Source organism: Mixia osmundae, assembly GCF_000708205.1.
Source record: "Mixia osmundae IAM 14324 unplaced genomic scaffold scaffold_2, whole genome shotgun sequence".
NCBI lineage: Eukaryota > Fungi > Basidiomycota > Mixiomycetes > Mixiales > Mixiaceae > Mixia > Mixia osmundae.
In genome coordinates, this window is record NW_014575562.1 from 667,252 (window position 1) to 694,838 (window position 27,587).

The following is a 27,587-nucleotide window of genomic DNA, read 5'->3' on the forward strand; positions in this document are numbered from 1 at the left end:
CTCAATGGCGATGGCGTACGAGCGGAAGACATGGAAGGTGTCGGCGGACAAGAGGCGCGGAAAGTCAAGGCGTACATCATCTCGCACTGCGGTCGAGCGGGCGAGTAGTGCCTAGCTCTCGACTGTGAACCCACGCGAGCTCATGATCTCGTTCATTTGTTGTCGCGAGCATACAAGCCCTATCATAGCGGGTGGCGCACGCGACTCTTGTATCTTCTGCGGAGTGGTCGTGGAAAGCATCAAGAGGTCGTGACCGATTCCTTGCTGGCTGATGAGCATCGTGGCGACACTTTTGCTATTGTTGAGTGAGACCGCCAGGCGATTGAAAGTCTCGTCATTCTCTTTGCCAAGATTGACGCGTCGGCTGTTCAAGAAGGAAGCATCAATGGGTGCGATCGAGAGAGCAGGCAGAGCGTTGCGCATGGAGAACGCTTGGAGCTCGCTGAGGTTGATCTGACGAATAGCGCCGATGCGCATTGCATCTTTGGGGAAGACGATGCTCGCGAACGCATCCTTGTCGACTCGAGAATTGGGAATGAGCGACAGTCGGCAGAGGACAGCGAGCTCTCGTCTCTGCTGAGCTGCAGCATCGTTGAACTCCCACTTGATCGCGCCTTGCCAGAAGTAGCGCAAGCTGTTCTGCTCCGGTCCATGTGTGGGCGCACGCTGAGGTAGCACAGTTTGCACCTTCTGTGCGGCAGACTGTAGCGTTTCCGTGTTGGCACTCGTCTGTGCTATCGGGTCGAGGTTGGCGGGAGCGTCAAGCTCTGGAATGCCGGATATCTTACGCTGAAGAGCGTCTAGAGCAGCCTGCTGTTTCATGACATGCTGCTTGGCTCTCGTGAGCTCCTGACGTGCAGAGTCTTCGGTGATCTGGCCGGCCTTGAAAGAAACTTGGAGTGATGCGACATGCTGTGAGTAAGCCGCGGCGATCTCCTGGCGCTTCTTTGAGATCGAAGCGGGCGTGACGTTGATGAGATCTGGTGGCAGGCCGATGACGGTAGGCGCAGTGGGTTGCAGTCGAATTGGCTGTGCGTCAGCGTATTCTGCAATGCTGACTAGATGCTGGCTGAATGGCAGGGCGAAGCCAAGCGTCTCTGGCGAGATTTGCGTCAGTGCAGATGTCTCCACGAGCTGATAACAGGTCAGCGCAATCCGAATCAGATGTATGGCTCGCTCACCCTGGTATGCCACCGCGATAGTCGCGTAGTGGGCTGAAGCGCGATCAAGCTGACATTGACATGCATCTGTCCCGAAATGAGCGTGCGATCATCTGCTGCGTCGGACGGATGACCGACCTGACTGATCTTCTCCAGCAATGAGAGCCAGTTCTCGTCGTCGTACCGTTCGGTCTGATTGAGCCTGGGTTTCGGCTGCAAGGTGACATAGCTTTCAAGCGAGAGTTCGGGGTCCAGCCAGACATCCAGCCCGAAGTCGTGCTGAGTGAGCAATACCAGAGTCTTACGCTTGACAGACGGCAGTCGGTCGAGCTGCTCCAAGCCACGTAGCAGTCCCTCAAAGAGCATGTCGTGCGAGTCCGCGTTTGCGTCGTAAGGAGCGTCATTGGAATCAAGAAAGTGTGAAGCTAGCTCAAAGCGAGCTTCTGTTGCTGCAGTCCATACTGTCGAGCGCAGAGGGAGGAGTGCGTCGGCGTTGTTGAAGCTGGTCAGTGAGATATGTACAGGCAGACCGGTCGCAGCCAGTCTTGAGATCAGTCCGTCGATGTAGACGGCCGCTAGGGTCTGCCACTGCTGCCTGATCAGGTCCGAGCTGGCGACGACGATGGACAAGAGCTGGCAGCTGTCATCCTGTGCCATCAGCCGACGACTGAAGCCAGCGAAGCGAAGCAAGTGGCAGCTCGCCTAGCTTCAGTCGCGAGCGCGAAGCAAGGTGAGCGGCGGCGCAAGGGCAGGCAAGTCAGCGCAGTCACATTCTCGGCGATGGTCGTCGACAAAGATGCTCAGGTCAAGCCGATCTACGTAGCCATCATCCTACTGCGGCACGCACTGCCACTGCTCTTGCTGGCCACGCTCTTGCTAGCACTCATCATCCGCGGCGTGTTCTATGCTTTCAGCGAGGAAGGTGAGCCAGTGCAGCGCAACGGCGTCATCGAACAGAGCTCATCATGTTGCATGCAGTCCCTCCGACGGTCCAGATCGACTACATGCCCATCTACCCAGCCGCGCCCGTACCGGTCAACCCAGCCGCCGACTCGAATGCAAACGGAGACGAGCAAGACACATCAGAGGAGACCACAGCAGCGACCATCAAGCCTGCAAGACGCAGACGGCGAGGTGTCACCCTTGCCCTCTTCGGCCTCGTCACGGTCTCCTACCTGCTCGATGTCATCGTCTATCTCGCGCGAATGGGAGACGACGACGATGATCTGCTCGTTCATGGCAAGCCAGAGAGTATACTGGCCATCTGGAAAGGCGAGGAACTCTACGCTTTCGGCGGCCTGGTCGCGTTCCTCGGGTGCATGCTCGCTATGCTGGGTGAAGAACACCTCAACGGAGAGAAATCGAGCTGGAATGGGGTTTACCCAATGATCCTTGCCGTGCTAGCAGGCCTCGCCGAGCCCGTCTTGCTCGTCCTGCTCGCCGTCGCCATCTCAAAGGGTATGCTCTCTTAGCAGATGACATGCAAGCATGCTGACGCGCAGACACCAGACTCGGCCAGCACAGTAGATCTCTACACAGCCTTTCACATTGCAGCGCTCGCCTGGCGCGTTCTGCTGCTCTTCATGCTCATCTACGCACTGTCCCCAAGAGGACGGCAGCGTGTCCACTCGCGACTGATGCCCATCATCAGCCAAGAGGAGTCAGCTCAGACCAACAATGCCGACAATACGGCACAGTACGGCACTTTCAATCAGTAGCTCAGATCCATCCACATGTTGTGACATTCGCATTTGCATTCCCATACAGTCGCAAACGTACTCTGCACTCGCGCAAGCTCGGGCAGAAAAGCGACATCAAACTGGTTACAACAAGATTCGTGTATGAACAGCAGCGAGGCACAGATGGCTTTGCGCGTACGTGATGAGGATCACCTGGGTGAGGAGGTATTGTTCGGTATAGGTGGCGAGACGGGTGCAGGACGCATGGCCAGAAGCTTCTCTTGACCCAGGAAGAGGATTTGGCTGCGAGAGATGTCTTGGATCGAGGGACCAAAGTGGCCGTCTCGGACCTGGTTGTATGAGTAGACTCCCTGAGGCTTGTAGGCAGGATAGCCAGAGTAAGCGTGCGATGGCGACGAAGAGGGCGTGTCGGAGAACAGGCAGCGCAGGTTGTTGCCCGGTATGATCTGCATGAGCGCACCAGACTCGACGTGCCGCACTTCGACAAAACTCGGCTCGAATGCCAAGATGTATGGGTAGTGTAACGCTGCCAGATGAATCAGATCAGATCTGCCGTTGAGGGATTGGACTGACCAAAGGCAGTTGGGTGCCCCTCCCACTGTATGAGGAAATTGGTCCTCGCGCGCCAACCAGACTTGTTGCAAACGAAAGCCATTTCTGCGATGTGCGTCAGCAAACGCATAAGCTCAGTTCCTCTAACATACCATCGTAGCAGAGCAGAAACTCCCCATCGATGCGGAAGATCGCGAGGGGTCGAAGATTATCGCGCTTCGACACAAAGTCGAGCGAGGAATCGGCCGGATCGAGCAGACCTTGCGTGTCGAGGGTCTCGAGATCGACGATTTCGAAGCCTTTCGAAGTGCCGACACATAACTTGGACTTGAGGAAATATATCGAGCTGGACTCAGTAGGTATGTAGAACTCCTGCGCATACTGTCAGACGGGTCTGACGTGTGGACGATCGAACTGACCTTGAAGACGCGCAGAGATTCGGTGTTCCCTTGCAAGAACTTGCGCAGAGGCGCTGCCTTTTTGCCGCCTTGCCGTGCTTCGATAGGCTCGAGCGTCTTGATCGTGCTCGAGACAGACCCAGATTTGACCACGCAGACGAGCGTCCTGCCAAGACACTGGCCGGTCTTGAAGAATGTCGCACTTGAGGATATTTTCCTCGCGCGCTTGGCTGCCCCGACAGCGTCGTTCGGGTCGAGATTGTCTATGAAGAACGTCTGCACAGTCTTGTCTGCTCAGAAAGCTCCATCAGCTCGTGTCAAAGCCTGCAAAACGAGATTTACTTGCCTGCGAGAACGATGAGAATGCCATAATCTTCAAGGACGTCTACTTGTGTCACATTGACAAGGGCAATGACTTTGACCGGCTTGCTCCGTCGGTGCAGGTCTGCAAGATAGACACCATTATCTGTGCCAATGACGACCTGTTGAGCATTCGCGTATGGCGCTGCACACGTGATCTTGTTGGCGCCACTGAAGAAACCCTCCGTCAAGATCTCCGGTTGGAAGATGAGACTGCGTTCTCGGAGCTCGGTCTGTCGCTGTTCGATCTTCTCGAGCCATTTTTTGCGACCTGCCCAAGAAGGTGACCACAATGTGATACTGTAGCCCTTCCGCCCTAGATTGGTGAAGGTAACGGCAAAGCCATTTTTGCTTTGCGGCACGGGCTGTTGAGTTGGCTTGCCGCCCGTCGAAGTGCGCGACATGAGAGACTTGGGTCTGACTCCGCTGCCTTTGCTCTGCGCCAAGTCATCGAGTACGGTAACGACGAGAAGCTCGAGCGGGATTGGCTTGCGGTAGACTTTGAGCTGCTCGTTCTTGTTGGCGATCTTCTGCTTGACCATGAGGAGAGCATGATCAAACAGGAAGACCTGTAGCTCAGCGCTTTCGCTCTGAGTGCCGCCTCGCTTCTTCAGTGGTCCCTTGTAGATCATCTCGCGATTCTCCTCGCGCAGCCGTAGATCGACAGCTTCGCCGTTCTTGAAGACGAGCTGTTGGTCAAGTTGCGCAAGATTGAAACGGTTTTCGCTCTTGCCACTCTCGATATTCACCTTGCGCAAGAACTCCCTGACGATCTTGACAGCTTGCGTGAGTGCCGCTTTGTCTGGATGCCCCTCCGGCGTATATTTGACGACGACTTCGAGCAGGAGAGGGTAACGGGCTAAACGCGTCGTAGGTTTGGTGAGGTAAGCGTTGAGCTCCAGCTTGCGAGATTCCGGCAAACGCTCCGTCTCGTCGACATACTTTGCAAACGCTGGATTGCTGCTCTTCTCGGTCTCGAAAGTGTATTTGCCATACAGCTGATGCGCTCCATATTTGACGAACGGGCCGAAATGTGGCACAGCATCAAGCAAGAGGTCGCCTATCCGGTCGACAATATGCGACTGACGTTGCCGTTGTTCCAGCAGCTCACACAGCCTGATATTAACTGCCAAGATCTCCTGAACGTTCCAGAAGACTTGCTGCACAAAGTCTTCCCGTCGTGATTCCGGCAAGGGTGATCCGGTTGCTTTGAGGGGCTTCATCCAGCTATCGCGCATGTATTCGAGACCTTTGATAAAGTCACGCTCGGTATAGATGACCTCATTGATAGCTTCCTGTCGCTTCTTCTCTGTATCAGAGACGCTGTCGATGATTTCTTGAGGGACCGAGCTGATCCACAATGTGCCGGGCTCTCTCAAATCACCATCGCCAGCAATATCCTGAGTTGTCGTGTTCTGCAACCCAGGTTTTGGCTTGATGTTCAGTCGTGCTTGCTGCTCCAGTCTACGTGGACAGGCGATGCTGTAGCAGAGCCGGTCGCGAGTGCAAGTAGGCGAATAGCAATCGGTCAGCAGAGTGAATACGCCGCTGGGGATCATGATGTCCTCTGATAACATCGTGTCGGTGATTGACGGTCGGCGAGCAAGTCCTCCATGCAGCGCTTCGTCGCCAGAATGAAACGAATTTGTGATTCGCTCACGAAATTGGTAGATCTCGTATGGGGTATCTCGTAGTCGATGGTCGTACGTGACATCGTGGAAGAACTTTTGCGCATCCAGAGCTCTACCGAGCAGGAGCGCGAGGTTACGATCGGTCGTTTTGATGATGCTTGCTATCCTATCGACGGCTTCTCGCCCATCGAATGACTCCTTGTACGACAGACCGTCCTTGACGCGCTCAGACAGAACGATGCGCATCATGAACGCTTCTGCGACTCTCGAAAGCAGCGCAGGGTAGACGATTGGAGATCGCCTGTGAACGAGCACTTGGCTTGAGCTAGATGCTGTCGAGGCTCGCATCTGAGGTCGCTCCGGCCCAGAGAAAGAGAAAGCGCGGTCTTGATGCGCATTGAATTGCCGCGGCTGGGTTGGCTGCACTCGAACGGATTCGGAAGAGCGACGAGCGCCATGCATCATGCCTGCAACTGCCTGAACCGGACCGTTGTCAAGCTGATCATGAATAGCTTGATAGCGAGCTTGTCCGGGGACGCCGACCAGTGGTGTTAGCGCATCGCCAGACAGGCGACCGTAGAACGAGTTTGCGTCACTGTCCGCCGAACCCCTGCGTGACTGTGCATTGGAGGTAAAGCCTGTGAAACTGGTCTCGTCTGTAAAGCCTGTCAGGCGCAACCGAGATCAGCACAAGCTTTGAAGAGACAGGGTCGAGGGACCGACGATCGTGATATTCCGCAGATGAGTCATTGCTGTAAAGGGGTCGATCGACGGGCGTCATGCGCAGGCCGTCAGAGCGCGATTCGCCACTACTCGCTCTGTGCAAGCTCGAGGGGGCAGAGCTGAACCAGTCATAGCCTGTGTATGCCTCTTCGGGCTGCATTTCGATTGTTGGTAACCTTGGCGTGGTCGGAGAAGACTGCGGCCGACCATTGGTTCCATATGATGTACCGGGAGGTGACGGCAAACTTGGCAGAGCTCTAGCATTGCCGCTCATTCTTCGGCCCAGAGACGTATCTGAGCCTTGTGCGGACACTGCGTGCGGAGGCATATTGCGAGCGTTTTGGTCGTACGCGTCATAGTAGGCTTGACCGCTTGACGGTGCCCCTGACGGGTAGGCATACTGAGTAGCGCTATAAGTCGTATCCTTACTGCTCGTCGATCGGTGCTGAGACGGAACAGGCGGTAATGTTCGGTATGGCGGATGAGGAGACGCGCTCTGCTGCGGCTGCTGCTGATAAGGTGCAGCAGGTGTAGGCTGAGCATATTGGGAGTAGCGCTGCTGAGATTGAGGTCTGACAGGAGGTTCGTAGCCCGATGATCCGCCCGAAGAGTGCGCATACATCATGGGAGCGAGCGAATTAGAGCTAGACCGTCGCGATGTGGTCGATACGCCAGCTTGATGATTGGCGGCCGTATTTGCATAGTCGTAGCTACTCCCTCTCGAGTGATCGCTCGTGTAGGCGTTGCCTCTGCCAGGATCAGCGCCAGCATGAGCCGGAGTCATCTGCAGCTGTACTCTTGGCGCTCCTCCCGAGTACTGTCTCTGGATCTGGGGCGGCTGCGGGTAGGCAGATTGATTGTTATACCTATCGTTGGTGTACTGCTGAGTAGCAGCGTAGCCATCCTGCAGTTGGGCATGAGCACTGGCACTGGCAGGATGATGCTGGGATTGTCCGCCGGCGTAGTGCGAATAGGCTTGAGGATGGGCAGGCGGTACCATGGCCTGACTAGCCTGCAGGTTCTGTTCTGCTAGTGGTAGGACAGGGTTAGGTCTGCCGAAGATGTTCTGGTAGGCGTCATGCCGACGATTTTGGTGGGCTGCCATCGCTGCCCGCAACGAGCCGTTGTGGCCCCTCTGCTTGGTCGTCTAGCTATCCCGCTCACCCGACGATGCACAGACGGTAGTGTCTCCTTCGACCAGCAGCACCTGAGCGCCCTGCTAGGCCAGCTAGCCCCATCAGATTGGCCAAAAGGCGAGTTCGGTCTTCACACCACACCACACACTCGCAACTCGTTCGCGCGATCGCCTGAGGCAATTTCAATTTGCAGCTTATGATGCTCCCGGATTGTTCATTTTGCAATGTTCTACGACGATGGCGCGGGACAATTTCCGAACGATGGCGGTCCTCCCGATTGCTCAGTAGCGAGCATACGGATCTGCAGAAGGCTAATCAGTATTCGCGAGCGCAGATGACGCGTGCAGGCAGACCGTGTTGAAGGTCGTGAAGAGTGTCACGATGACGCCGAAGATGCAGAGAGCGATATCGGTCGCCTTTTGTCTCCTCGTCTTTGCACACGCTCGGTAGTGAAGCAATGCAGCTGTTTGATGGGTTGAGTGCTCCTCTCGTGTCACGGGCAGGAGAACGCACGATAGCAGAAGCAGAGGGGTACGCAAGCCAGACTTCCGATCAAACTGAGGTCGCGCATGAGCACGAGCACATCGGAGGAAGAGCTGACGTACGACACAAACTTGTCGAGATCGTTTGAGCCCAACCAGGCGACGAGCATGCAGAAGACGACCATGCTGACTCTAAAGGTGTTCTTCTGCCACTTGACCCGGTTCGAATACTTCCCGCTCGAGCTGAACAGCCCATTCTCCATAATTCGTACGGCTGGGAACAATTGCAGTGGAGTCGAAAGCATGATAGCGAGACTGTACAGAAGCTGCACGACATTGACTGCCCGGCTGTCTTGAGGTAGATTGACCATGACGACTGTCTGGATTTTGCTGCCATAGGCTGCATAGGATAGTACGCCAGCTCCACCGAAGAGGATCGCAAGGAAGACCATGACGCAAGAGAGCACGGCCGGAAACCGTTCGGGCTCTTTCATCGACTCGGTGATCGGAATGATGAGTCCAATGCCCTCAAAGGCAAAGACGGCAGTACCGATCATGAGCGTGAAAGAATCCGAGTTGAAGAGGACGACATCGGCGATACCGTGTCGAGCGAGGATGTTGATCTCGTTGCCAAAGATGTAGATGACGCCGACGAGAATAAAGGCATCTGCTAGCAATGCTGTTCCGGACAGCTTTTGTAGATTCCTGACGAGCGCGAAAGGAATGAAAATGACAAGTTGCATGGCGATGAAGGCCGGGATACTGATGAGAGTCCGACAGTCTGTGACTGCCTGAACGAATGCTTGTAGATTTTGCGCGGCTGCAACCCAATGTCAGCCAAAGATAAACAGTAAGCCTGCAATTTGACGGACTGAACGTAGCTGCGAGGACCAAAAGTCAGCTCACGTAGGGCGCAGCCGGGAGAAGACTGACTGTATACAGCAACAAAGCCGATCTGCGAGATGGTGATCGAGAACAGAATAGCATAGCGAAGCCAGGGCCCGTAAAGAATACCGCCAATCTCTCCAAAACCGCCTTTGATGACGAGTCTGGTCTTGACGAGCAGCAGAAACGAATAGAGTGAGATGGCGGCGATACCAACGAGCAGGAGGGCTGAAAAGAGTATGCCTCCATTGAAAAAGGCTTTGCCGAGGAAGAGTACGCCAGTCCCGACGAAAGATTTGAGTAGCATGAGCACTGCCTGGGTGACTGTAGCATCTCCCTTCGTGCTCGTACTACCCGCCCGATGCTTGCGAATGATGGACGCTTTCGACTCACCCCGCCTTAGGGATTGTCGTTTGAGCAACGCTGTCCGTTCTGTTGCTAGCTCTCGGGATTCGATATCGAAGCGTGCCCTCGCGCCCGTGCCTGCATGTCCTGCTTCCTGCTCCTCGAACGCGAGCACCTGGGCGATCTCGTCCTCGTCACGCTCGTCTATCTCTTCTAGATCCTCGCCATAGAAATGTCCATGCAGACTCAGGAAATCTACGAATCTGTGTAGCATCACTCTGATCAGCTACGCCCAAAGCACACAATGTCAGTCCGACGAACGACCGGGTGAACTTGCGGGGAGGAGCGTCGCCGTCTGCGTCTTCTGCGGCCCGTCTATGCAAGAAGTTGCGCCTGAAACCGCCTGGTTCGCGAATATTTCGAATGTCGAGCGTTGGGTCGATGCGCTCCCCTCCGTTGGCGCGCTCCTCTGCGCCCGAGAAGGAGAGCGACCTCGGTCGTCTGATCTGTGCTTGTTGCGCTTGCTGTTCCCACTTGTAAAGATCATGCGTCACATCTCCGCCCAAGAGATTGTGATAGGTCGACGAATTGGGATCCACGCCTTCTTCTGCCGCCGCGGGAGAAGATTCCGCGGGGGGTGGTGCATCGATCTCATCGGTCTTGTTGCCCGAAAAGTAGTCGTCCTCCTTGGGCTTCGGGCGTTCGGAGTGCTGGCTGTTCGAATCGGAAGCGCGTCGTGGCGTGCTGGCTTCAGGACTTGTTTGGTCTGACCGATTGACGAGATGCATTCTCAGTATCCTCGCCTTGTGGGCGTCACTCATCTCGTCGGGTCTGCTCGCCGAAGGAAGGGCATTGTTGCTCGAAGCGATGCTGATGCTCGAGCTGTTCTTGTCTTGCTGCTTTGCTTCTGCGAGTGACTGACCTAGCGCACTCGGCGAAACAGCTTTACGCGATGGTCCGGCGGGCAGGGCTCGCTTGGTAGCGTTGAAGTCTTCTACAGAGCCCTGCTTAGCTTCCAGCGAGCCCTGCGAGATGGGTCTCGACTGAGCAGGCGTGGAAGAGTAGCTCGCTCGTGGAGGAATGTTGGGCACAGCAGGCGAGCTAGCCAGCTTGGCGGAGGGAGCAGCGAGCGGAGAGGCAGCTCGAGGTCTCGACGAGCTCGAGAGGGGTATAGCATTGCTAGGACGGGCTTGGGAAGTGCTCGCTTCGGCCTGATGGCTCGTCGACGTCGCCGAATCGGTCTCAGGCACAGGCAAGGGCGCCGTCGTGGCTGAGGGTGACGTCTGAGCGGACTGCTGCCTCGAGCGCTTCCCACGCTTGTTCTTCTTTGCCATTGTGGCTCTGTGCAAGGCAGTCCAGTGGCTGGCTTGCTGCCGGTCAGGTCGGATTTGCCGTGCTGCGAGCAACGCGACTCGCCCTTGGGCGCCTTGGGCAGTCGACTGACAGACCAAGGCTCGCTTCAGGGATGTCCTTCTTCGGCTCGCAGCTCAACAAGCCGGCTACGACGCTCGTGACAGACACAGATGTCGAGGCAAGTGAAAGGCTAACTCTGCGTCAGCACGGGCAAGGCTGAGCAAAGGAGTCGTTCAGCTCCAGAATGGCCCAACCGATACAGCGTCTTGCCTGGCTTGGTCACCCACTGCAGACCTCCTCGCCATCTCATCATGGGACAATCAAGTCCGTCACACCCTGCCCGTGTCTCGCTCGTGCCTTACAGTCGCGGACAGGTGAGGATATATCAGGTCGACGGCCAAGGTCAATCTCAGGGCAAGGCTGCTTATTCCCACGAAGGGCCTGTCCTGTCTGTCTGCTGGAGCAAAGCTAGTCCACATCTTCGTTAAGGCCCCGGACGCTGTGGCTGATGGACGAGAGCAGGACGGTAGCAAGATCATCTCTGGAGGAGCAGACAAGGCTGCAAGACTGTTTGATGCCGCTACACAACAGTCCTCTCAGGTCGCTGCACACGATGCCCCCATACGAGCCGTCAAGTGGATCGACGCATCCAATGGCCTGCTCTGCACCGGCAGCTGGGACAAGACCATCAAGGCAAGCGCGTCCTCGATTGACTTGGCGCGCGGTTTCTCATACAGCGGGTTGGCCTTGCAGTACTGGGACCTCCGCACTTCGGCACCCGTGCTGTCCGTCACACTCCCAGAAAGGGTCTATACCATGGACGTCACCTTCCCCTGGCTCGTCGTCGGCTGTGCCAACAGGAACATAGAGATCTACAACCTCAACAACCCGGGCACGCTCTTCAGGCACATCGAGTCGCCTCTCAAATGGCAAACCCGCTCAATCGCATGTTTCCCGGACGGACAAGGATTTGCAGTCGGCTCGATCGAAGGTCGACTGGCGATACAGTACATCGACGAGAAGCAGTCCAGTCTCAATTTCAGTTTCCGCTGTCACCGGAAAGAGCAAGCCACCAATAAGAACGTCTCCGATATCTGGGCCGTCAACGCGGTCAGCTTCAATCAACAACACGGCACCTTCTCGACAGCCGGTGCGGATGGCACGATATGTTACTGGGACCACCTCTCCAAAACGAGATTAAAGAGTATGCCAGCCAATCACCTCCTGATCTGCTTGTTTCGCTGACAGGCCGTTGGGCGTGCAGTATTCGACAACCGCGGCGGACCTATCACGAGTACAGCATTCAGTGCACAGGGCACGTACTTTGCCTACAATGTCGCCTACGACTGGTCAAAAGGTCATTCGGGCGCGCTGCCCTCCAATGTCAACAAAACCATGCTGCATCTCGTCAAGGTGCGCCATGCTTCCCTCATACTACCGATCGGCCTCGCTGACTGTGCCGAGATGCAGGATGAAGAGGTGCGAAAGAAGCCAAAGAAGTGAGAAGGAGGTGTACTCGGCCATGTTATGTTGTACTTTTGCAACGCGTCCAGCTAGCAAAGCCGCCCATGCGCTGATGAGCTACTTCGGCGGCGGCGCCAATCTCAACAAAGCGGTCGTCAATGATGTCGAGGCTCGTACACTCCACAGTCTCAGCCTCGTACGCTCACGCGGGCCAGAGCAGCTCACTAGTCCGCCCAATGACAGCGTAACGGCATTGTCCTGGTGTCCCACTCAGGACTTGCTCGCCGTCTCAGCGTGGGACAATCAGGTCAATAGAACGTCATCGGAGACCTGATCTGGGCTCACCGAGATGCACGCCAGGTGAGGATCTATCAGGTCACCGAGCAAGGGCAATCGCAAGGCAAGGCGGCCTACTCGCACGACGGTCCGGCGCTCGACGTCTGCTGGAGCAAAGCAAGTCTGCCTAAAGCAAGTCTGATGTGCATCATCTGATGCGGTACGCACCATCAGGACGGGACAAGAGTACTCTCGGCAGGTGCAGATAAAGCAGCACGATTATTCGATGTTGCCACTCAGCAGTCCTCTCAAGTAGCCGCACACGATGCTCCCGTCCGTTGCGTCAGATGGATAGACGGACACAATCTCCTGGCAACGGGCTCGTGGGACAAGACGATCAAATACTGGGACCTCAGGCAACCGACTGCTGCTCTATCAGTCACACTGCCCGAAAGAGTCTATGCAATGGATGTCGCGTCTCAGCTCATGGTCGTCGGCTGTGCGAACAGGAACATTGAGATCTACAATCTCACGAATCCAGGAACGCTCTTTCAGCACGTTGACTCGCCTTTGAAGTGGCAGACACGATCGGTTGCCTGCTTTCCAGACGCAACAGGCTATGCGCTGGGCTCTATCGAGGGCAGGATAGCAATACAATACATCACTGAAAAGGATGCTGCCAGTTCCTTTTCCTTTAAAGCGCATCGCAAAGAGAATCCGACCAACAAGAGCGTTTCAGATGTTCACTCGATCAATTCCATCTCTTTCCATCCCGTCCACGGCACCTTTGCGACGAGCGGTGGCGATGCAACAATTGTCTGGTGGGACTACATCAGCAAAGCTCGATTGAAAGGTAAGAGCTTCCTCACGGCCTGCCCCTGGACCTGTCAAGCTGACCATGCTGTAGCCTTCGACCCCCAACCTGCGCCGGTCCTCGCAACGGCGTACAGCTCTACCGGCAGATGGTTCTCATGGGCATGTGGTTACGACTGGCACAAAGGGCACGAGGGCAACATGCCGACAGCGCCCAACAAGATCTTTCTGCATCCGATCAAAGATGAAGAAGCGCGACGTAGGCCCAAAAAGTGAACTAGTCCTCGTGTTGTTCCCATGTTCATATGCATTCGCAAGTCTCGCAAGTATGTCCGACTCAATCGCGTTGTTCGAGCTGCTTGATCTTATCGCTCACGCTGGCCGAGTTGGGAGCCACTCGAGGACCGCCCACACGGGGTCCCCGTGCTCTCGGTGAAGCCTTGCCATCTACCGTCAGAGGTGTTGTGCGAATCATGCTGCTTCGCTTCAAGCTTGACGACGAGCTCAGCGGGCGATCAAGATCTTCTGCGCTGACTTGCGCCAGGGTGACTTTTTCTGCAACGGGCGGCGGCAGCGGCATAGCCTCAGCAGGAGGCGGCGAAGTCTGAGGAGCGAGCGCATCGACAAATTCTGTACTTGACGAGGAAGTGCTCGAAGAGGCAGGTGAAGTGACCTGGGATGCCAGGACGGGCGGTGCAAGCGTATCCGGCACGGACGCGTCCTGCTCCTGCTGAGGTCTGATCGTATCGCCTGTATCCTTGCGCTTCGGCTCAAATGTGGCAGGCGAGGCAACATTGCTTGCGTCTTCCTCTGTATCGACGAAGGAACCGTGCCCGAGTAGACTGCGCCTTATACGCTGGTCAGTAGGGCGTGTTCTTCTGCGCTTGGGCTTGTGTTGTTCTCGATCGCGTGTCGTACGGATAGCGATCGCTTCTGGCAAGATTGTTTTTTGCTGCTTCAGCAGATCAATGAGAAGGCGTGCAGACGTCCTGTCGTCTAGACTCGCAGCTCCTTCCACCTTGGGTCTCAGCAAGGCTGCATAAAGCATGTCAGTTCATTAAATCGCGCAGACTGCAGTGACGTACTGCGTCCGACGGATAGGCCTAGCTTGGTGAGGTAAGCATCATGGTCATCGTTATCCGAATCTGTTGCTTCGATCAATGTGGCCAGGTGGTCAATCAGCGCATCGAGCACGAGAAGATTTGTCTTTGGCAATTTGACAAGCAGGTGTCGGATCTTTTCTGCACGCAACGCTGCATCGTCGACCGTATCGGCACCGACAGCAGGGTAGACCGACTTGACGTCGTCGAAAAGGTAGTGACTCACGACAGGTTCGTGAAGCTCGAGCAGCCAGAGCTTGCAGGTAGCGCACACGACCGGCAAGTCGAACGTGGCGATTGCGCTCACGTCTGGCTCGAGGCTAGCATCGTTGAGAATCGCTCGCAAGCGATGGACAGGCATGAGCGGAACCTCATAGAGCCAGACTTTGCGGCGCTCTTTGTCGTTTGGCAGAGTCTTGTAGCCCTCTGCGAGCCGTGCTAAGAGCGCGGACAAGACAGGGGGAATGTCGCCCGTTTGGCTTGACATAATCTGCGATACTTCGGTCCATCGGATCAGGCTCATACCAAAGTTGTCGGCAATCTCGTCGTGATAACGATCTTCGAAGGTATGAGCCGTTGGTCTGAACGGTCCTGTCTTGTGCTGCTCGATGATTGCAGCAAGCTCGACTTCCGGCAGAAAAGCCTCTTGTAGCAATTTGGATTTGGCGGTTGCGGCTTCGTCTGTAGGCGCGATTGTGCTCAACGTTGCATTGAAGGTATTCAAGACTGTCTTGACGGCTTTCAATCGTTCGAGTTCGCATCTTTGAGCGGCGATGTAGCTGTACGAAATGGTCTCCTCGAGCTGGAGTCTCGCATCGTCCAGCTTGCGAAGATGGGCACGATACGTGCGCTCTGCCTCGTCCGCAGCACGATGCGCTTTGCTCAGACGATCGCCAGCTTTGGACGGCGTGACGACGCCCGAGATCGCCGACGATAATTTTCCAGCTAGCGTGTTACTTCGTGTGAGACCATTGTTGGTCGCTTCGGTTGATACACTCGAGGCTGCGTTGTCGATGGCAGGAGATGCAAAAGACTGCTGACCTGGTGGGTCAAAGGGAAGATCGGTCTCTGTACCGGAGAGGTTGAAGGCATCCGATCGCCATTGATAGAATGCGTCGTCTGCATCGTAGAAAGCATTGCCAAAGGCTCCGACCAGTCTGAGCACTCCCAAGGCTTCGGTGAGCTGAGTACAGAACCGAATGGTCTCGTCATAGTTGCCTTGCAAGCCCGACAGGGTCTTTTGAAACCAGCTGACGAGGTCGTCGCCTGTGTGGACGTGCTCATACGTGCCCAGTAAGGGGACTCTGTGACTTGTCGAAGGGCAATTGGCAGCAGCGTCTGCGAAGATGACGGACCATTCTGCTGTCGTTTTGATGACTCCGGCAATCTCCACTCGCTCTGGCAAAGCTGGCTTGGCCTTCTCGGGCGACTGTGCAGGCTTTGCCTTGCGATTGAAATCGCGCTTAAAGTCAAGCTTCTTCTGTAATGGCATGCCTTCGGGCGTCATAGGTGATTCGATGGCTCTCTCTTTGCCTTTGACGAGCTTTGGCGTCTCTGTGAGAGTCGTATCTTCCGAACCAGATGCTGATTCGACAGCTGTGCTCGATTCTGAAGCCGTCGACTGGGTATCGACGGCAGATTCGCCGGTGGCAGCCTCGGCGACTTCGGAGAGCTTGTTGAGCGCATTAGAAGCTTGCAGACGTACGCTGTCCCATCTATCGGGCTGAGTGGGCCCAACAGACGGATGAATTGGTGATGCCTGGCTGGGGCTAGATCCATTGGCCTGACGTGAGATGCCGCCTACGCGACGTGAAAGCATTCGAGCAAGGCCAGCAACGCCTTCTCCTGCGATCGGAGTGTCTCGCTTCTCTGGAGAGACGGAGCCGTCCCGGCCAGGCTGGAAGCGCGCGTCGTCATCGAAATCGTTTGCGATTTGCCATTGCTTGTCGTATTTCGCTCTGACAGACTCGAGCTGTCCGTGACGTATGAGCATGGGCTAATCTGATGGAGGAGGGTCTCGTACCGTTGCTAGTCGTTGCGTGTAGATGCTGAGATCAAAGTGGATGTCGTTGTAGAGCTTGGTGATCCTTTCCGCGTGGCCCTCTGACCATCTCTCAAAAGGAAAGACGACCATCTTCTCCAGTTCGAGTGCCAGCTTCTCGTGCATACGGGATTGTACGTCAGTGTCATCGAGCAGGGCTTGGTAGCATAGTTTGAGGTTCGCTCCGTCATCATAGCCAAACCCGCGCGAGTCGAGCGCACGCGTAGCTGTCTGACCGAAGTGCGCAGCTAGCTCATGATGAAGTGTCGCTCGTGCCTGTGGGGCATTGGTGGATTCAGGAAGCTCCAAAGAAGTCTGAAGACCCGGTCTGACTGACCTTGACAAGGGCGAGGATTTCGTCATTTTCGCCGACACCTGCGCGCAGCTCTGCTCGCCAAAAGTCAGCTAGACCCGACTAGCAAGCGAGGTCGGTCGTACTCGAGAAGAGAGTCTCGACGCCTGTCGTGTAGTCTTGCGTCCAAAACTGTGAGTAAAGCCATATGATTTGAGCTCGAGCATGGCGAGTCAGATGAGCTGCTGCTGACCGAATTGAGGAACGACGGCGGCAGATGAACATGTGCGCCGACCATGGCAGCCTGTCTTGCGCCTTTGGAGCCCGTTGGGGCACACCGTCAGAAGTGAGCAAGTGTGCCAATCCAGGCGGTGCTCTGGCTGGCGCTGCTGCAGTCGGACGCGAGGAAAGTGGAGGTGACGCACTGCCACGACGAGGCAGCCCTCGAAGATGTCGCTGTACTTGCAGTCAGACGCTGCACAACCCCTCAGTTCGGCCGAGCTAGCCGTCTTGGCAGATCAGTTCAGCAAGGAGCGAGACGCAGGCCACCTGGCGACTCAGACCAAGTTCAATTATGCATGGTCTCTCTGACTTGCTTCTGCTCTCTCGCGGGTCAGGCTGACAGACCGCACAGGGGTCTTGTCAAGAGTACAGAGACGACAGACGTCAGCAGAGGTGTCGAGCTGCTGGGAGGCACGTCACCTCCTCAACAAACGACATTGAGGGATCGCTTACATCGTTCTTGCAGAGATCTACAGGGACGAGCCACAACGAAGGCGGGAGTGCCTCTTCTACCTCTCGGTGGGACACAGAAAGCTAGGCAACTACGAGCACGCAAAGCGGTTCAACGATCTCCTGCTTGCGAAAGAGCCCGGCAATATGCAAGCCAAAAGTCTCGCCACACTCATCGAACGCGATGTCCAGAGGGGTGAGCTGCCACGGCTGACATTGGAAGCCATGCTGAGATGGATCTAGATGGTTACATCGGCATGGCAGTCGGCGCAGGTGTGGCAGGATTGGCGCTCGCCGTCTTTGTACAAGGCACGCATCATCGATTTGCCTGTCCAGACATGCTGACCTCATGACAGGCATACGGAGCTTCAGTAACCGCCGCTGATCCTCGCCACGTTTCACGCTAGTGTTGTACTATCACACGACTGCAATCTTACGCCTCTGAAACAGCTCGTAGGCATCGTGAACGAGCAGGAACTGCTCCTTGCGTTCGACCATCATGATACGTTGCTCGCGAAGGCTATCGATGACGAGCGATACGGCATCGCTCCGCACGTCTGCCGGCAAGGGTCCCAGCGCGGACTGATCCGAGTACGTCGGCAGTCCATTACTTTCGACTCGATCCAAGAGTGCCAGCATAGCTATCAGTGTGCCCGTCCGGCCCTGCCTGATAGTCAGTACGAATATACAAAGGAGCCCAGCAACGCACGACACCGGCCGAGCAATGGATCAGAATTGGCAGCTGACTCCTCGATGGGTCAGCATGCAAATCGCATATCCGGTCTGCCAGCGCGAGGAGATGCTCAGGATCAACGGTCCCGTGGTCGCTGCTCTTCCGCTCATCAGCTTCTTGCTTGGTTGAATTTGAGCGAGTCATACGCACGGCCAGGCCTCGTATTGCAGATGGACCAATGAGTGCGGCTCGACGACACTGGCAACGTCGTGTATCTCGAGCAAGTTCTCATGCCACGCCGTATTTGGCGCACTGGACTGCCAGCTCACTCGTAGCTTCTGAGGCTCGCTCGGCGTGCCTAACAGTAGGTCTGTGCCCGGCGCGGGTGGCAAGTAAGGGAAGCACTTTTGTCGACCTGCCTCCATAAACTATCGGGCGTGTCAGTTCTTACGACGTGCAGACCTCACTGCTCTCAGAACTGACAGCAGTGAGCATGACGATCATGCAAGGTCGATCAGCCGGTGGCCCGAGACAAAGTGACCAGAAATCAGTCACGCTCGACTCGGTGGGTCCCTTTGCAACTCCGTCAGATGACGTCGTGGTTCGAGAGGCTCAAGCTGACTTGTGAAGCGATGAAGCGTCTGGAGCCACAAGTGATCCAGTTTGCATTGATGTAGCCACCATCCTGCAGGAGGCATCGTGTGCTATCGTACGGTATGACGTCGGCGTATCGGTTCTTAGGCGCATTCTGTTCTTGCAAGGCTGTCGATGCGCTGTAAGTCGGTCGTGGAGGATTTGCAAAGCATGCCGCCTGACGAGCTCGTTCACGCTCCGTGAGGACCGTCAGGAGCCGTTGGAGCTTTGCCGGGTCGAGCATGGCCAGCCAGAAGCAGGTTCTGCGACACGTCGTTGCTTGTTCGGCCATTCGGGCAGCGGCTATCACCGTGTTGAACTGATAGTGGCCATTCAGTCTCGCACCCCCTGACTGCTACTGACCCCGTCGTCGTCGTCGGGCAGACTCGAGAGAAGCACAGCCAGCTTTGCACCGTACATCACCCGGGCATCACCACAGGCGGCACAACAAGCGCCAAGGGAGGGACTGCCGTTTTGGGTAGACAGACGCCCAGCATGGACTCTGCGACTGAGAAGATGGCAGCCCTGGATACATCGGACATCCAGGGCTATGGCCTCGTCACACCAGCGTACGCCCTTTTTTGTAGCGCTCCAGTCGGCCGTGCGACTGACTGGACGTGATCATGCAGGAGCTCTCGACCGGCAACGCCAGGAGGCAACTTCCCAGGCTCACAGAACGTCCAGACGATCCGTCGGCAGGCAGCAGGTCACCGTGGACCGCTCAAGAAGATTCTCGTCGCCAACCGTGGCGAGATTGCCATCCGCGTCTTCAGGACGGCACACGAGCTCGCCATGCAGACTGTTGCGATCTACAGCTACGAAGATAGACTGTCTGCCCATCGCTACAAGGCAGATGAAGCCTACTTGGTCGGCAAGGGACTCACCCCCGTTGCCGCATACCTTGCCCAAGAGGATATCATCCGAATCGCGCTCGAACATGGCGTCGACATGATTCACCCCGGGTACATCCGATGCTCACCTGACACTCTCACGCTGACGTCGATCACAAAAACAGTTATGGCTTCTTGTCAGAGAATGCCGAATTTGCTCGCAAGGTCGAAGAGGCAGGCATTGCCTTTGTCGGACCCTCCCACGAGAGCATCACGCGTCTCGGTGACAAGATCAGCGCTCGAAAGATTGCCATCGAATGCGGTGTACCCGTCGTGCCCGGTACACCGGATGCCATTGCTTCTTACGACCTCGCCAAGGATTTCATCGACGAGACTGGCTTCCCTGTCATCATCAAGGCGGCTGCTGGCGGTGGTGGTCGTGGCATGCGTGTCGTCCGTGACCAGGAATCCTTCAAGGAGAATTTTGAACGTGCCGTGAGCGAAGCCAAGGCATCCTTTGGCGACGGAACGGTCTTCATCGAGCGCTTCCTCGATCATCCTCGTCATATCGAAGTGCAGCTTCTCGGAGACTCTGTGGGCAACGTTGTCCACCTCTTCGAGCGTGATTGCTCTGTTCAGCGTCGTCATCAGAAGGTCGTCGAGCAAGCGCCTACTGCCGTCATCGCCGAAGATGTTCGCAACCGTATCTTAGAGGACGCAAAGAAGATTGCCAAATATATTGGCTACCGTAATGCGGGCACCGCCGAGTTCCTCGTCGATCGACAAGGACGACATCATTTCATCGAAGTCAACCCTCGTATTCAGGTCGAGCACACCATCACAGAAGAGATCACGGGCATCGATATTGTTGCTGCTCAGATCCAGATCGCTGCTGGTGCGACTCTGCCTGAGCTCGGTCTCGGCCAGGATGCGATCACCAAGCGTGGCTTCGCCATCCAGTGCCGCATTACCACCGAAGATCCCGCGCAGAACTTCACGCCAGACACTGGCAAGATCGAGGTCTACCGGTCGGCAGGCGGCAACGGGGTCCGACTCGATGCTAGCTCTGGCTTTGCAGGCGCACAGATCACACCCCACTATGACAGCTTGCTCGTCAAGATCTCCGTCCGCGGCGCTACTTTCGAAGTCGCTCGTCGGAAGATGCTCAGAGCGCTCGTCGAGTTCCGCATCCGAGGCGTCAAGACGAACATCCCCTTCTTGTTCCGGGTGCTGTCACACGAAGCCTTTGTCAAAGGCGAGACATGGACGACGTTCATCGATGATACACCAGAGCTCTTCCAGCTCGTCACTAGCGCAAATCGCGCTCAGCGACTGCTTGCCTATCTCTCTGACCTCATGGTCAACGGTAGCAGTATCAAGGGTCAGAACGGCGAACCCGGCGTACTTGATGAGATCCCGGTGCCCGTGCTCGAGGATCGCAATGATCCTTCCAAGCCACTCGATGTCTCTGAGCCCTGTCAGCAAGGCTGGCGCAACATCCTCAAGGAAAAAGGTCCGGAAGCATTTGCAAAGGCTGTGCGTGATTATCCTGGCTGTCTAATCATGGATACGACATGGCGTGACGCCCATCAATCGCTACTCGCCACTCGTCTGCGCACTATCGATATCGTCAATGTGGCCAAAGAGACGAGCTATGCTCTCGCCAACGCCTACAGTCTCGAATGCTGGGGCGGCGCGACCTTTGATGTTGCCATGCGATTCTTGTACGAGGATCCTTGGGAGCGACTACGCCAGATGCGCAAGCTCGTGCCCAATATCCCCTTCCAGGCACTCATCCGCGGCGCCAACGCGGTAGGCTATACATCTTATCCTGACAATGCGATCTACGAATTCTCAAAGAAGGCTGTCGAAAACGGTCTCGACATCTTCCGAGTCTTCGATTCGCTCAACTATATCGACAACCTCAGGCTCGGTATCGATGCCGCGAAGAAAGCTGGTGGTGTTGTCGAAGGCACAATTTGCTACACAGGCGATATTCTAGATCCCAAGAAGACAAAGTATACGCTCAAGTACTACCTCGACTTTGCGGCCGAGCTGATCGAATGCGGCATCCATGTGCTCGCGATCAAGGACATGGCCGGCTTGCTCAAGCCAGCCGCCGCGACAAAGCTTGTCGGCGCATTGCGCGAGAAGTACCCTAGCATGCCAATTCACGTCCATTCCCACGATACGGCAGGTATTTCTGCAGCCAGCATGATTGCTTGTGCTGCAGCAGGAGCGGATGTCGTGGACGTCGCAATCGACTCGATGTCTGGCATGACTTCCCAGTGCGCTATGGGCGCAGTCTGCGCTGCTCTCGAAAATGGACCGATGGGCACTGGCATCCGCTATGCAGATATTCAGCAACTCAATATCTATTGGGCGCAAGTCCGCATGCTCTATGCGCCGTTCGACATGAACGTAAAGTCGGCTGACTCGTCTGTGTACGAGCACGAGATGCCCGGCGGACAATATACCAATCTCATGTTCCAGTCTGCTCAGCTTGGGCTCGGAACGCAATGGAACGCTGTCAAGAAGGCCTATATCGAAGCAAACCAACTCTGCGGCGATATTGTCAAAGTGACGCCTTCGTCCAAGGTTGTGGGCGATATGGCCCAATTCATGGTATCGAACAAGCTCTCGAAGCAGGATGTGCTCGAAAAGGCGGAGACGCTCGACTTCCCCAATAGCGTCATCGAATTCTGGCAAGGCTATCTCGGTCAGCCCACAGGCGGCTTCCCAGAGGAGCTACGGGGCAAGATCATTCGCGACAAGCCGAGAATCAACGGTCGCCCAGGCGCAGACTTGAAGCCGTATGATTTTGAGAAGACGCGCAAGGATCTGATCGAGAAGTATGGCAAGTCGATCAAATCGACCGATGTGCTTTCGTACTGCATGTATCCGAAGGGTGCGTTCCGTCTCGCTACGTCTGCTCGATGGGCTCAAGTCACTGCACAGTGTTCGAGGAATACAAGGAGTTCGTTGAAAAGTATGGCGATCTGAGCATGCTGCCGACCAGACATTTTTTGGGCAAGCCACAGATCGGTCAGGAAATGCATTGCGCAATCGAAGAAGGGAAGACTCTCATCGTCAAGGCGCTCGCTACGGGCCCTATCAACAAGGACAACGGCATTCGCGAAGTCTTCTGGGAGCTCAATGGCGAAGTGCGAGCCGTGCCAGGTGCGTGCGCATTAGCGTCAGAGAGGCTCTTAGCTAACGCACGGTCTGCACAGTCGAAGACAAGTCGGCCGCTATCGAGTCGGTGACACGAGAAAAGGCTACAAGTGATCCCGGCTCAATTGGCTCGCCCATGTCTGGTGTTGTCGTCGAGATCAGGCAAGTCTTTCCTTCGTGACATCATATCGCGCTGACGGTAAAGGGGTAAATAGGGTCCAAGAAGGCAGTCAAGTCAAGTCAGGTGATCCGGTTGCAATTCTATCTGCGATGAAGATGGAGCAGTCTGTCTCTGCGGCTGTCTCGGGCAAGGCAAGTGGAGCGCGCTACGTCGTCATGCACTCACTAATCCACCCACGCTCAGGTCAAGCGGATTGTTGTCGCTCAGGGCGACAGCATCGGCTCTGGGGATCTTATCATGGAGATCCAAGCCTGAAGCCTCGAGAAAGAAAGAATCTAGAGTCCAGTCTGTACTAATTGAAATGCATTTGCGAAGAGGACAGACTGGTGCCCCTCTTATATCGCGTCAAACGCGTCTCGTCTCGCACGTCTACCTCACAATCATGGTGCGTTCCGTGCCGCCCAAGACGGCGCAGATGCGTCGCTCGAGTCGTACGAGAACGAGCACATCCAAAGATGATGGTGCGTGACATCTACACGTGTCGCGCTGGACGTCGCTCAATTGCACGTCGCGATGCAGAAGTCGCGAAGGTGACGCAGGCCAAGGTCAGCAAGGCCTCTACAGAAGCTGGACATGCTCGTCGACAAAGTGCGAGACAGACTGAGGCTGCCGAAGAAGCTCGCGACGTCGAGGAAGACTCGCAAGACGAAGAGGAAGACGAAGAGGACGAAGATGATGAGCAAGATGAAGACTTTGGTGCGCCTGCTGCTCGCAAGGGACAGCGCAAGTCAGCTGCTGCATCAGGGCAGGGACAATCATCAAGAAAGCGACTTTCCAACGCAGGCCAGACTCTATCAACGCGAGCTCCTAAGACTGCCCGGATCGCAGCGAAAGGTACGGCGCGAAAGTCGGCAACGCAGAGCAAAGGCGCTTCCTCCACCTACCGCGTAGACAAGGACAACAGTTTGTACAGTCAGTCCATGCTGCCCTGAGGAGGGCGCGAAGCTGATGTTGAGACGCGCCAGACGCGCTCGGAAACGGCAAAGATGCGCTCAAGACAGCTGCCCAGAACTGGCTCGAGCTCTATCTCCGTCCTGCGCCTTCGTCACGTAGCAACTACGAAGGCGAACAAGGCTCCGCTCACGCCATGTCAGACTTTGTCAACCTTGCGCTACGTCTCGCGCAATGCAATGCAAAGATTGACTCGCATCAAGTGATCGACGTTGACGGCGCGAGCTCCTTGCTTGACGACATACAGGAAGGCGTCAAGCAAGCCAGCTCGAGCACGCCGCTCGAGGCGTATCCGCTCGTGTCGAAAAGCAAGGCTTTCAGAACATTTCGTGGTGACGTCAAGCTTCTCATCTCGGATCTGCTAGATGCAGCTCACGAGTCAGAAGTGATCTTTGATGGCGCTTTTCTCGAGACGACTGTCATTTGGCTCGGTCTGCTGGCTTCTTCGCCCGTTCGCGGATTCAGACATTCTGCTACCTTTCTCAGCATGCAAATGATGACTTGCTTCTGCAGTATCATCACTCAGATCGACGTGGACGCAGACCAGCAATCTCGTCAGCATCAGTCAGAGTCGCGCAAGTCCAGAGCAGACAAAACGCGAACACAAAAGTTGGCGGAAACCATCAAAGCCCTCAAGGATCAGAAAGACTTTCTTGTTGGCTATCTCGATGATCTCTTTGACGTTGTCTTCGTTCATCGCTTTCGTGATTCCGATGCTTCCATCCGAACAGAGTGTGTCGTCGCCCTCGGCCAATGGATCGACATCTACCCTAGCCGGTTTATCGACGCCGATTATCTCCGCTATGTCAGCTGGGTCCTCGAGGACGAGGTATGCTCCTGCACATCATGATGATCAGCTTTGATTGATCCCGCGTGCAGGACAAAGGCGCGCGCTCGGAAGCTGTCAAAGCTCTTGCCTTCGTCTACAGCAAAGATGACTTCATCGGACAGATCCAGCCCTTTACTGACCGGCTCAAGCCACGCGCGATGCAGATGGCGACATGTGAGGCCGACCTGACCACGCAAGTCAATGTCATTGCTGTACTCCTTCAGATGGACTCGCACGGGCTGCTGACGCAGACGCAACGACAAGAACTCGCAGGGCTTGTCTTCCACGGGGACAGACGCGTGCGCAAAGCAGCAGCAAGCTTCTTTGCATCTCAAGTCAACGAGCGAATCGAGTCTGAGGATGCGATGGACGCTGGCGATGATGCAACGGCGTCCTTGCAGCTGAAAGCAATCTGCGCGCTGTTCGTCGAGATCTCTGGCGGTGTCCTGCAAGAGACCGTGACCGGCACCGCCAGGCTCCAGGAAGGCGCAGCAGAGCCTTCGCGCCTCGAGCTGGCACTTGAAGCGCTGTGTGATGTCTTGCCAGTGCTAGTACAGTGGCGAAGCATCTCTGCAATACTCTTACAAGATCAGTCGATACAAGCCAGCAGCCGGACTCAGCACGAGGAAACCATCATGATAACTACTTTGCTCTTCTGCCTCGGCAGAGTCTCCAAGCTGTCTGTCAAAGCTTCAGACAGCGAGGACGCATCCGATGATGCTGTCAGTATGACGCGCGATATGATCGACTTGGTGCCGAAGCTGCTCGCTCGATATCAAGCCACTGCGTCTCGAGTTGCTCTCCTGCTACAGGCTCCTCGCCATCTCCGCCTGGAAGCCTACAGCGACTTGCGTATGGAGTCCCAGTATAAGCAACTCTGGGATCTCGTCATTCGCCAATTTGTCAGTCAGTCGGATTCCGAGGTGGCAGAGAGCGCCATCTCAACAATCGCAGCCCTTTCTGCTGCATCCACTTTACAGAGCATCAACACGGTCAAGCTAGGAGACCTCGAAGAGCAGCTCATCAACGGGCTTTACAGCTCCGTCGACGGCCAGAATGTCGAGACGGCCCAATTCAGCTCTGATGAAGCGCTGCATCTGATCAGCGCGTTGCGTCGCATCGCTTTGCTCAGCAGCTTGCGTGATCTCAACGAGAACTTGTCGCAACCGACACCAGGCGCGAGCTCATCTGCGAAATCGATCATACATTCTCTGGCAGACCGAGGTCGCCTCGGCTTCGCAGACGACGATGAAATTGTGCTACAATCGCTCGACATACTGAACAAAAGTGTGATCTGGCGTCTGCATGAAGCCCGCTCGAACTCTGAGCAGACTGCTCTCGGCGTGTTCCGCGAGGAGCGTGACTCACTGCACAATACGCTGCAAACCCTTTCTATCGCCGCATCGACAGCGAGCGAGACTGTCAAGAGATCCGTCAGTGACCATCATTGCTATTAAACCTTGCTGACGTAGGGCAGCAGGCCTTCACAAAGCTGGTGGATCTGTACAGCATCTGCGCAGGTATCACCGCTGCTACCGATGGCCAGCTCGGCGCTTTGGAGGCTACAGTCGCGCTGCCTTGTGCGTCAAAGGAGCAATCTCGGCTTGCGCTATTTCTCCAAAACGAGATTAGCCGCCATGCTCTATCTATCGACAACGCGAAAGATGATGTAGAGGCTTCAGACCATCCATCATCTCGTCTCACAAGCCTGCTCAGACGACATGAGCTTCACATACTTGTTGCAAGCTATGTTCGAGCAGTTCGTATTGGTGCTATCAGCACAGCCAACGTCTTCCCAATCTTGCCTCACCTTGGTCGGTTTGATGCCACCTTTGATCACTTCTGCCGTCTGCTCATAAACGACATGCGCGACGACGGTTGCCGCTTCAGCAATGGCTCAGATGTTGCTAGTGGCATTGTCGACAGCTTGATAGCGGTACGTTCTGCGCTTTGGAGATTTGCCCGTCTACATAAGCTGAACGAATTCGCCCAGGCTTTCAATCTGCACGGGCGAGACGAGATCGATGAAGCATCATTACTCGCCATCTCTCGCTTGCTGTCCTCGGCAACGCTCGTTCGAGGCAGTCAGCTTGCTATCTCGCAGCAGCTGCCTGCCGATGATCATATCCAGATTCACGCTCGGGCTCTTGCATATTTGCTGGGCGCAGTCAGCGAATGCGAGCAGAGCTCCGAAACAGAGCGCAAGCTCAGACTGATCGCTGGTCTCAAGGGTCTTGCTCAGCTGCTTACTGGCGTCTCAGGTCGCGCTGCAATGAGCATCAAGACACATTATGATCGAGCCCTTCGATCTGCCAACCTAATCATCCCTCGTTCTGCCAAGTCCTGGGATGCTCTGCGCAACTACGAAGCTCGACTGGTCTCAATCATGTCGAAAGATGCGGACTTACGGGCGGCAGCGAAGAAGACAGCTGCCGAAGCGCCGGTCAAGAGCACAAAGACTGCAACTCAGCTCGACGAACAGAATGTCGCGCCGGCCACTGACGCATCTAATGCGAAATCGCGTCCACGACCTCGTCCTCGTCCAGCCGACACAGAAGACGCTGGTATGCCCGTAGCAGACGGGAAGGACCTGGTCGTGATGGATACGCCGCTTGCACTACCAGAGGGCAGCTTGGAAGACAGTCCGACGACATCACCAAGTCTCAAAAGACGCCGTATCGAGCTCGATCTCAGCTTGCCGGACGAGCCACTCGATCTCGGTGATACAAGCTTTCAATTGGAACCTATGCAATCGCCGCCACGCTCGTCCATCGCTAGTGAGCGTGATGGCAGCCCTGCGCCTACACAACAGTCGGAGCTCTCGCTGTCCGATGTACGTGCTAAGCGCCAGAAGCTCTAGGCAGGCTTCGGTA

At 55.8% G+C, this 27,587-nt stretch overlaps 10 protein-coding genes across 10 annotated transcripts; 5 read left to right on the top strand and 5 right to left on the bottom strand.

The window, feature by feature from the left end:
• Window positions 1-111: 111 nt before the first annotated feature.
• L969DRAFT_45042 (uncharacterized protein) lies at window positions 112-1,817 on the bottom strand (the record flags this gene model as incomplete). The annotated part of the gene is made up of 3 exons (XM_014714570.1): window positions 112-1,134; window positions 1,182-1,247; window positions 1,299-1,817. 3 exons carry the CDS (start codon window positions 1,815-1,817, stop codon window positions 112-114), a joined length of 1,608 nt encoding a protein of 535 aa, XP_014570056.1.
• A 123-nt stretch (window positions 1,818-1,940) lies between these two features.
• L969DRAFT_44887 (uncharacterized protein) lies at window positions 1,941-2,878 on the top strand (the record flags this gene model as incomplete). Its single annotated transcript, XM_014714571.1, has 3 exons — window positions 1,941-2,082; window positions 2,139-2,618; window positions 2,670-2,878. The coding sequence occupies 3 exons, from the start codon at window positions 1,941-1,943 to the stop codon at window positions 2,876-2,878; spliced, it is 831 nt and encodes a 276-aa protein (XP_014570057.1).
• A 170-nt stretch (window positions 2,879-3,048) lies between these two features.
• On the bottom strand, window positions 3,049-7,629 carry L969DRAFT_92682 (uncharacterized protein; the record flags this gene model as incomplete). The annotated part of the gene is made up of 6 exons (XM_014714572.1): window positions 3,049-3,386; window positions 3,434-3,517; window positions 3,565-3,784; window positions 3,832-4,100; window positions 4,157-6,466; window positions 6,525-7,629. 6 exons carry the CDS (start codon window positions 7,627-7,629, stop codon window positions 3,049-3,051), a joined length of 4,326 nt encoding a protein of 1,441 aa, XP_014570058.1.
• Window positions 7,630-7,861: 232 nt separating this feature from the next.
• Window positions 7,862-10,787, bottom strand: L969DRAFT_85241 (uncharacterized protein). The gene is made up of 7 exons (XM_014714573.1): window positions 9,694-10,787; window positions 9,076-9,635; window positions 9,015-9,023; window positions 8,266-8,962; window positions 8,174-8,217; window positions 8,014-8,123; window positions 7,862-7,961 (listed from the first exon to the last, which is right to left on the bottom strand). Exons 1-7 carry the CDS (start codon window positions 10,704-10,706, stop codon window positions 7,890-7,892), a joined length of 2,505 nt encoding a protein of 834 aa, XP_014570059.1. The 5' UTR covers window positions 10,707-10,787; the 3' UTR covers window positions 7,862-7,889.
• Window positions 10,788-13,554, top strand: L969DRAFT_101656 (uncharacterized protein; the record flags this gene model as incomplete). Its single annotated transcript, XM_014714574.1, has 12 exons — window positions 10,788-10,903; window positions 10,963-11,049; window positions 11,100-11,192; window positions 11,248-11,418; window positions 11,479-11,929; window positions 11,990-12,138; window positions 12,196-12,224; window positions 12,283-12,358; window positions 12,410-12,496; window positions 12,550-12,642; window positions 12,700-13,318; window positions 13,373-13,554. Exons 1-12 carry the CDS (start codon window positions 10,838-10,840, stop codon window positions 13,552-13,554), a joined length of 2,103 nt encoding a protein of 700 aa, XP_014570060.1. The 5' UTR covers window positions 10,788-10,837.
• L969DRAFT_85243 (uncharacterized protein) lies at window positions 13,371-17,104 on the bottom strand. The gene is made up of 6 exons (XM_014714575.1): window positions 16,965-17,104; window positions 16,858-16,903; window positions 16,757-16,806; window positions 16,402-16,695; window positions 14,364-16,350; window positions 13,371-14,313 (listed from the first exon to the last, which is right to left on the bottom strand). Exons 1-6 carry the CDS (start codon window positions 17,007-17,009, stop codon window positions 13,616-13,618), a joined length of 3,120 nt encoding a protein of 1,039 aa, XP_014570061.1. The 5' UTR covers window positions 17,010-17,104; the 3' UTR covers window positions 13,371-13,615.
• Window positions 16,975-17,876, top strand: L969DRAFT_85244 (uncharacterized protein). Its single transcript, XM_014714576.1, has 5 exons — window positions 16,975-17,292; window positions 17,346-17,404; window positions 17,460-17,639; window positions 17,687-17,752; window positions 17,800-17,876. Exons 1-5 carry the CDS (start codon window positions 17,162-17,164, stop codon window positions 17,826-17,828), a joined length of 465 nt encoding a protein of 154 aa, XP_014570062.1. The 5' UTR covers window positions 16,975-17,161; the 3' UTR covers window positions 17,829-17,876.
• On the bottom strand, window positions 17,820-19,169 carry L969DRAFT_101659 (uncharacterized protein; the record flags this gene model as incomplete). Its single annotated transcript, XM_014714577.1, has 6 exons — window positions 17,820-18,106; window positions 18,153-18,270; window positions 18,327-18,544; window positions 18,600-18,689; window positions 18,739-19,068; window positions 19,113-19,169. The coding sequence occupies 6 exons, from the start codon at window positions 19,167-19,169 to the stop codon at window positions 17,861-17,863; spliced, it is 1,059 nt and encodes a 352-aa protein (XP_014570063.1). The 3' UTR covers window positions 17,820-17,860.
• L969DRAFT_85245 (uncharacterized protein) lies at window positions 19,046-23,257 on the top strand. Its single transcript, XM_014714578.1, has 7 exons — window positions 19,046-19,318; window positions 19,379-19,711; window positions 19,765-22,487; window positions 22,538-22,759; window positions 22,813-22,915; window positions 22,969-23,065; window positions 23,118-23,257. Exons 1-7 carry the CDS (start codon window positions 19,245-19,247, stop codon window positions 23,187-23,189), a joined length of 3,624 nt encoding a protein of 1,207 aa, XP_014570064.1. The 5' UTR covers window positions 19,046-19,244; the 3' UTR covers window positions 23,190-23,257.
• A 50-nt stretch (window positions 23,258-23,307) lies between these two features.
• L969DRAFT_22109 (uncharacterized protein) lies at window positions 23,308-27,574 on the top strand (the record flags this gene model as incomplete). Its single annotated transcript, XM_014714264.1, has 6 exons — window positions 23,308-23,395; window positions 23,454-23,846; window positions 23,900-24,714; window positions 24,765-26,147; window positions 26,195-26,650; window positions 26,708-27,574. The coding sequence occupies exons 1-6, from the start codon at window positions 23,317-23,319 to the stop codon at window positions 27,572-27,574; spliced, it is 3,993 nt and encodes a 1,330-aa protein (XP_014569750.1). The 5' UTR covers window positions 23,308-23,316.
• Window positions 27,575-27,587: the final 13 nt, after the last annotated feature.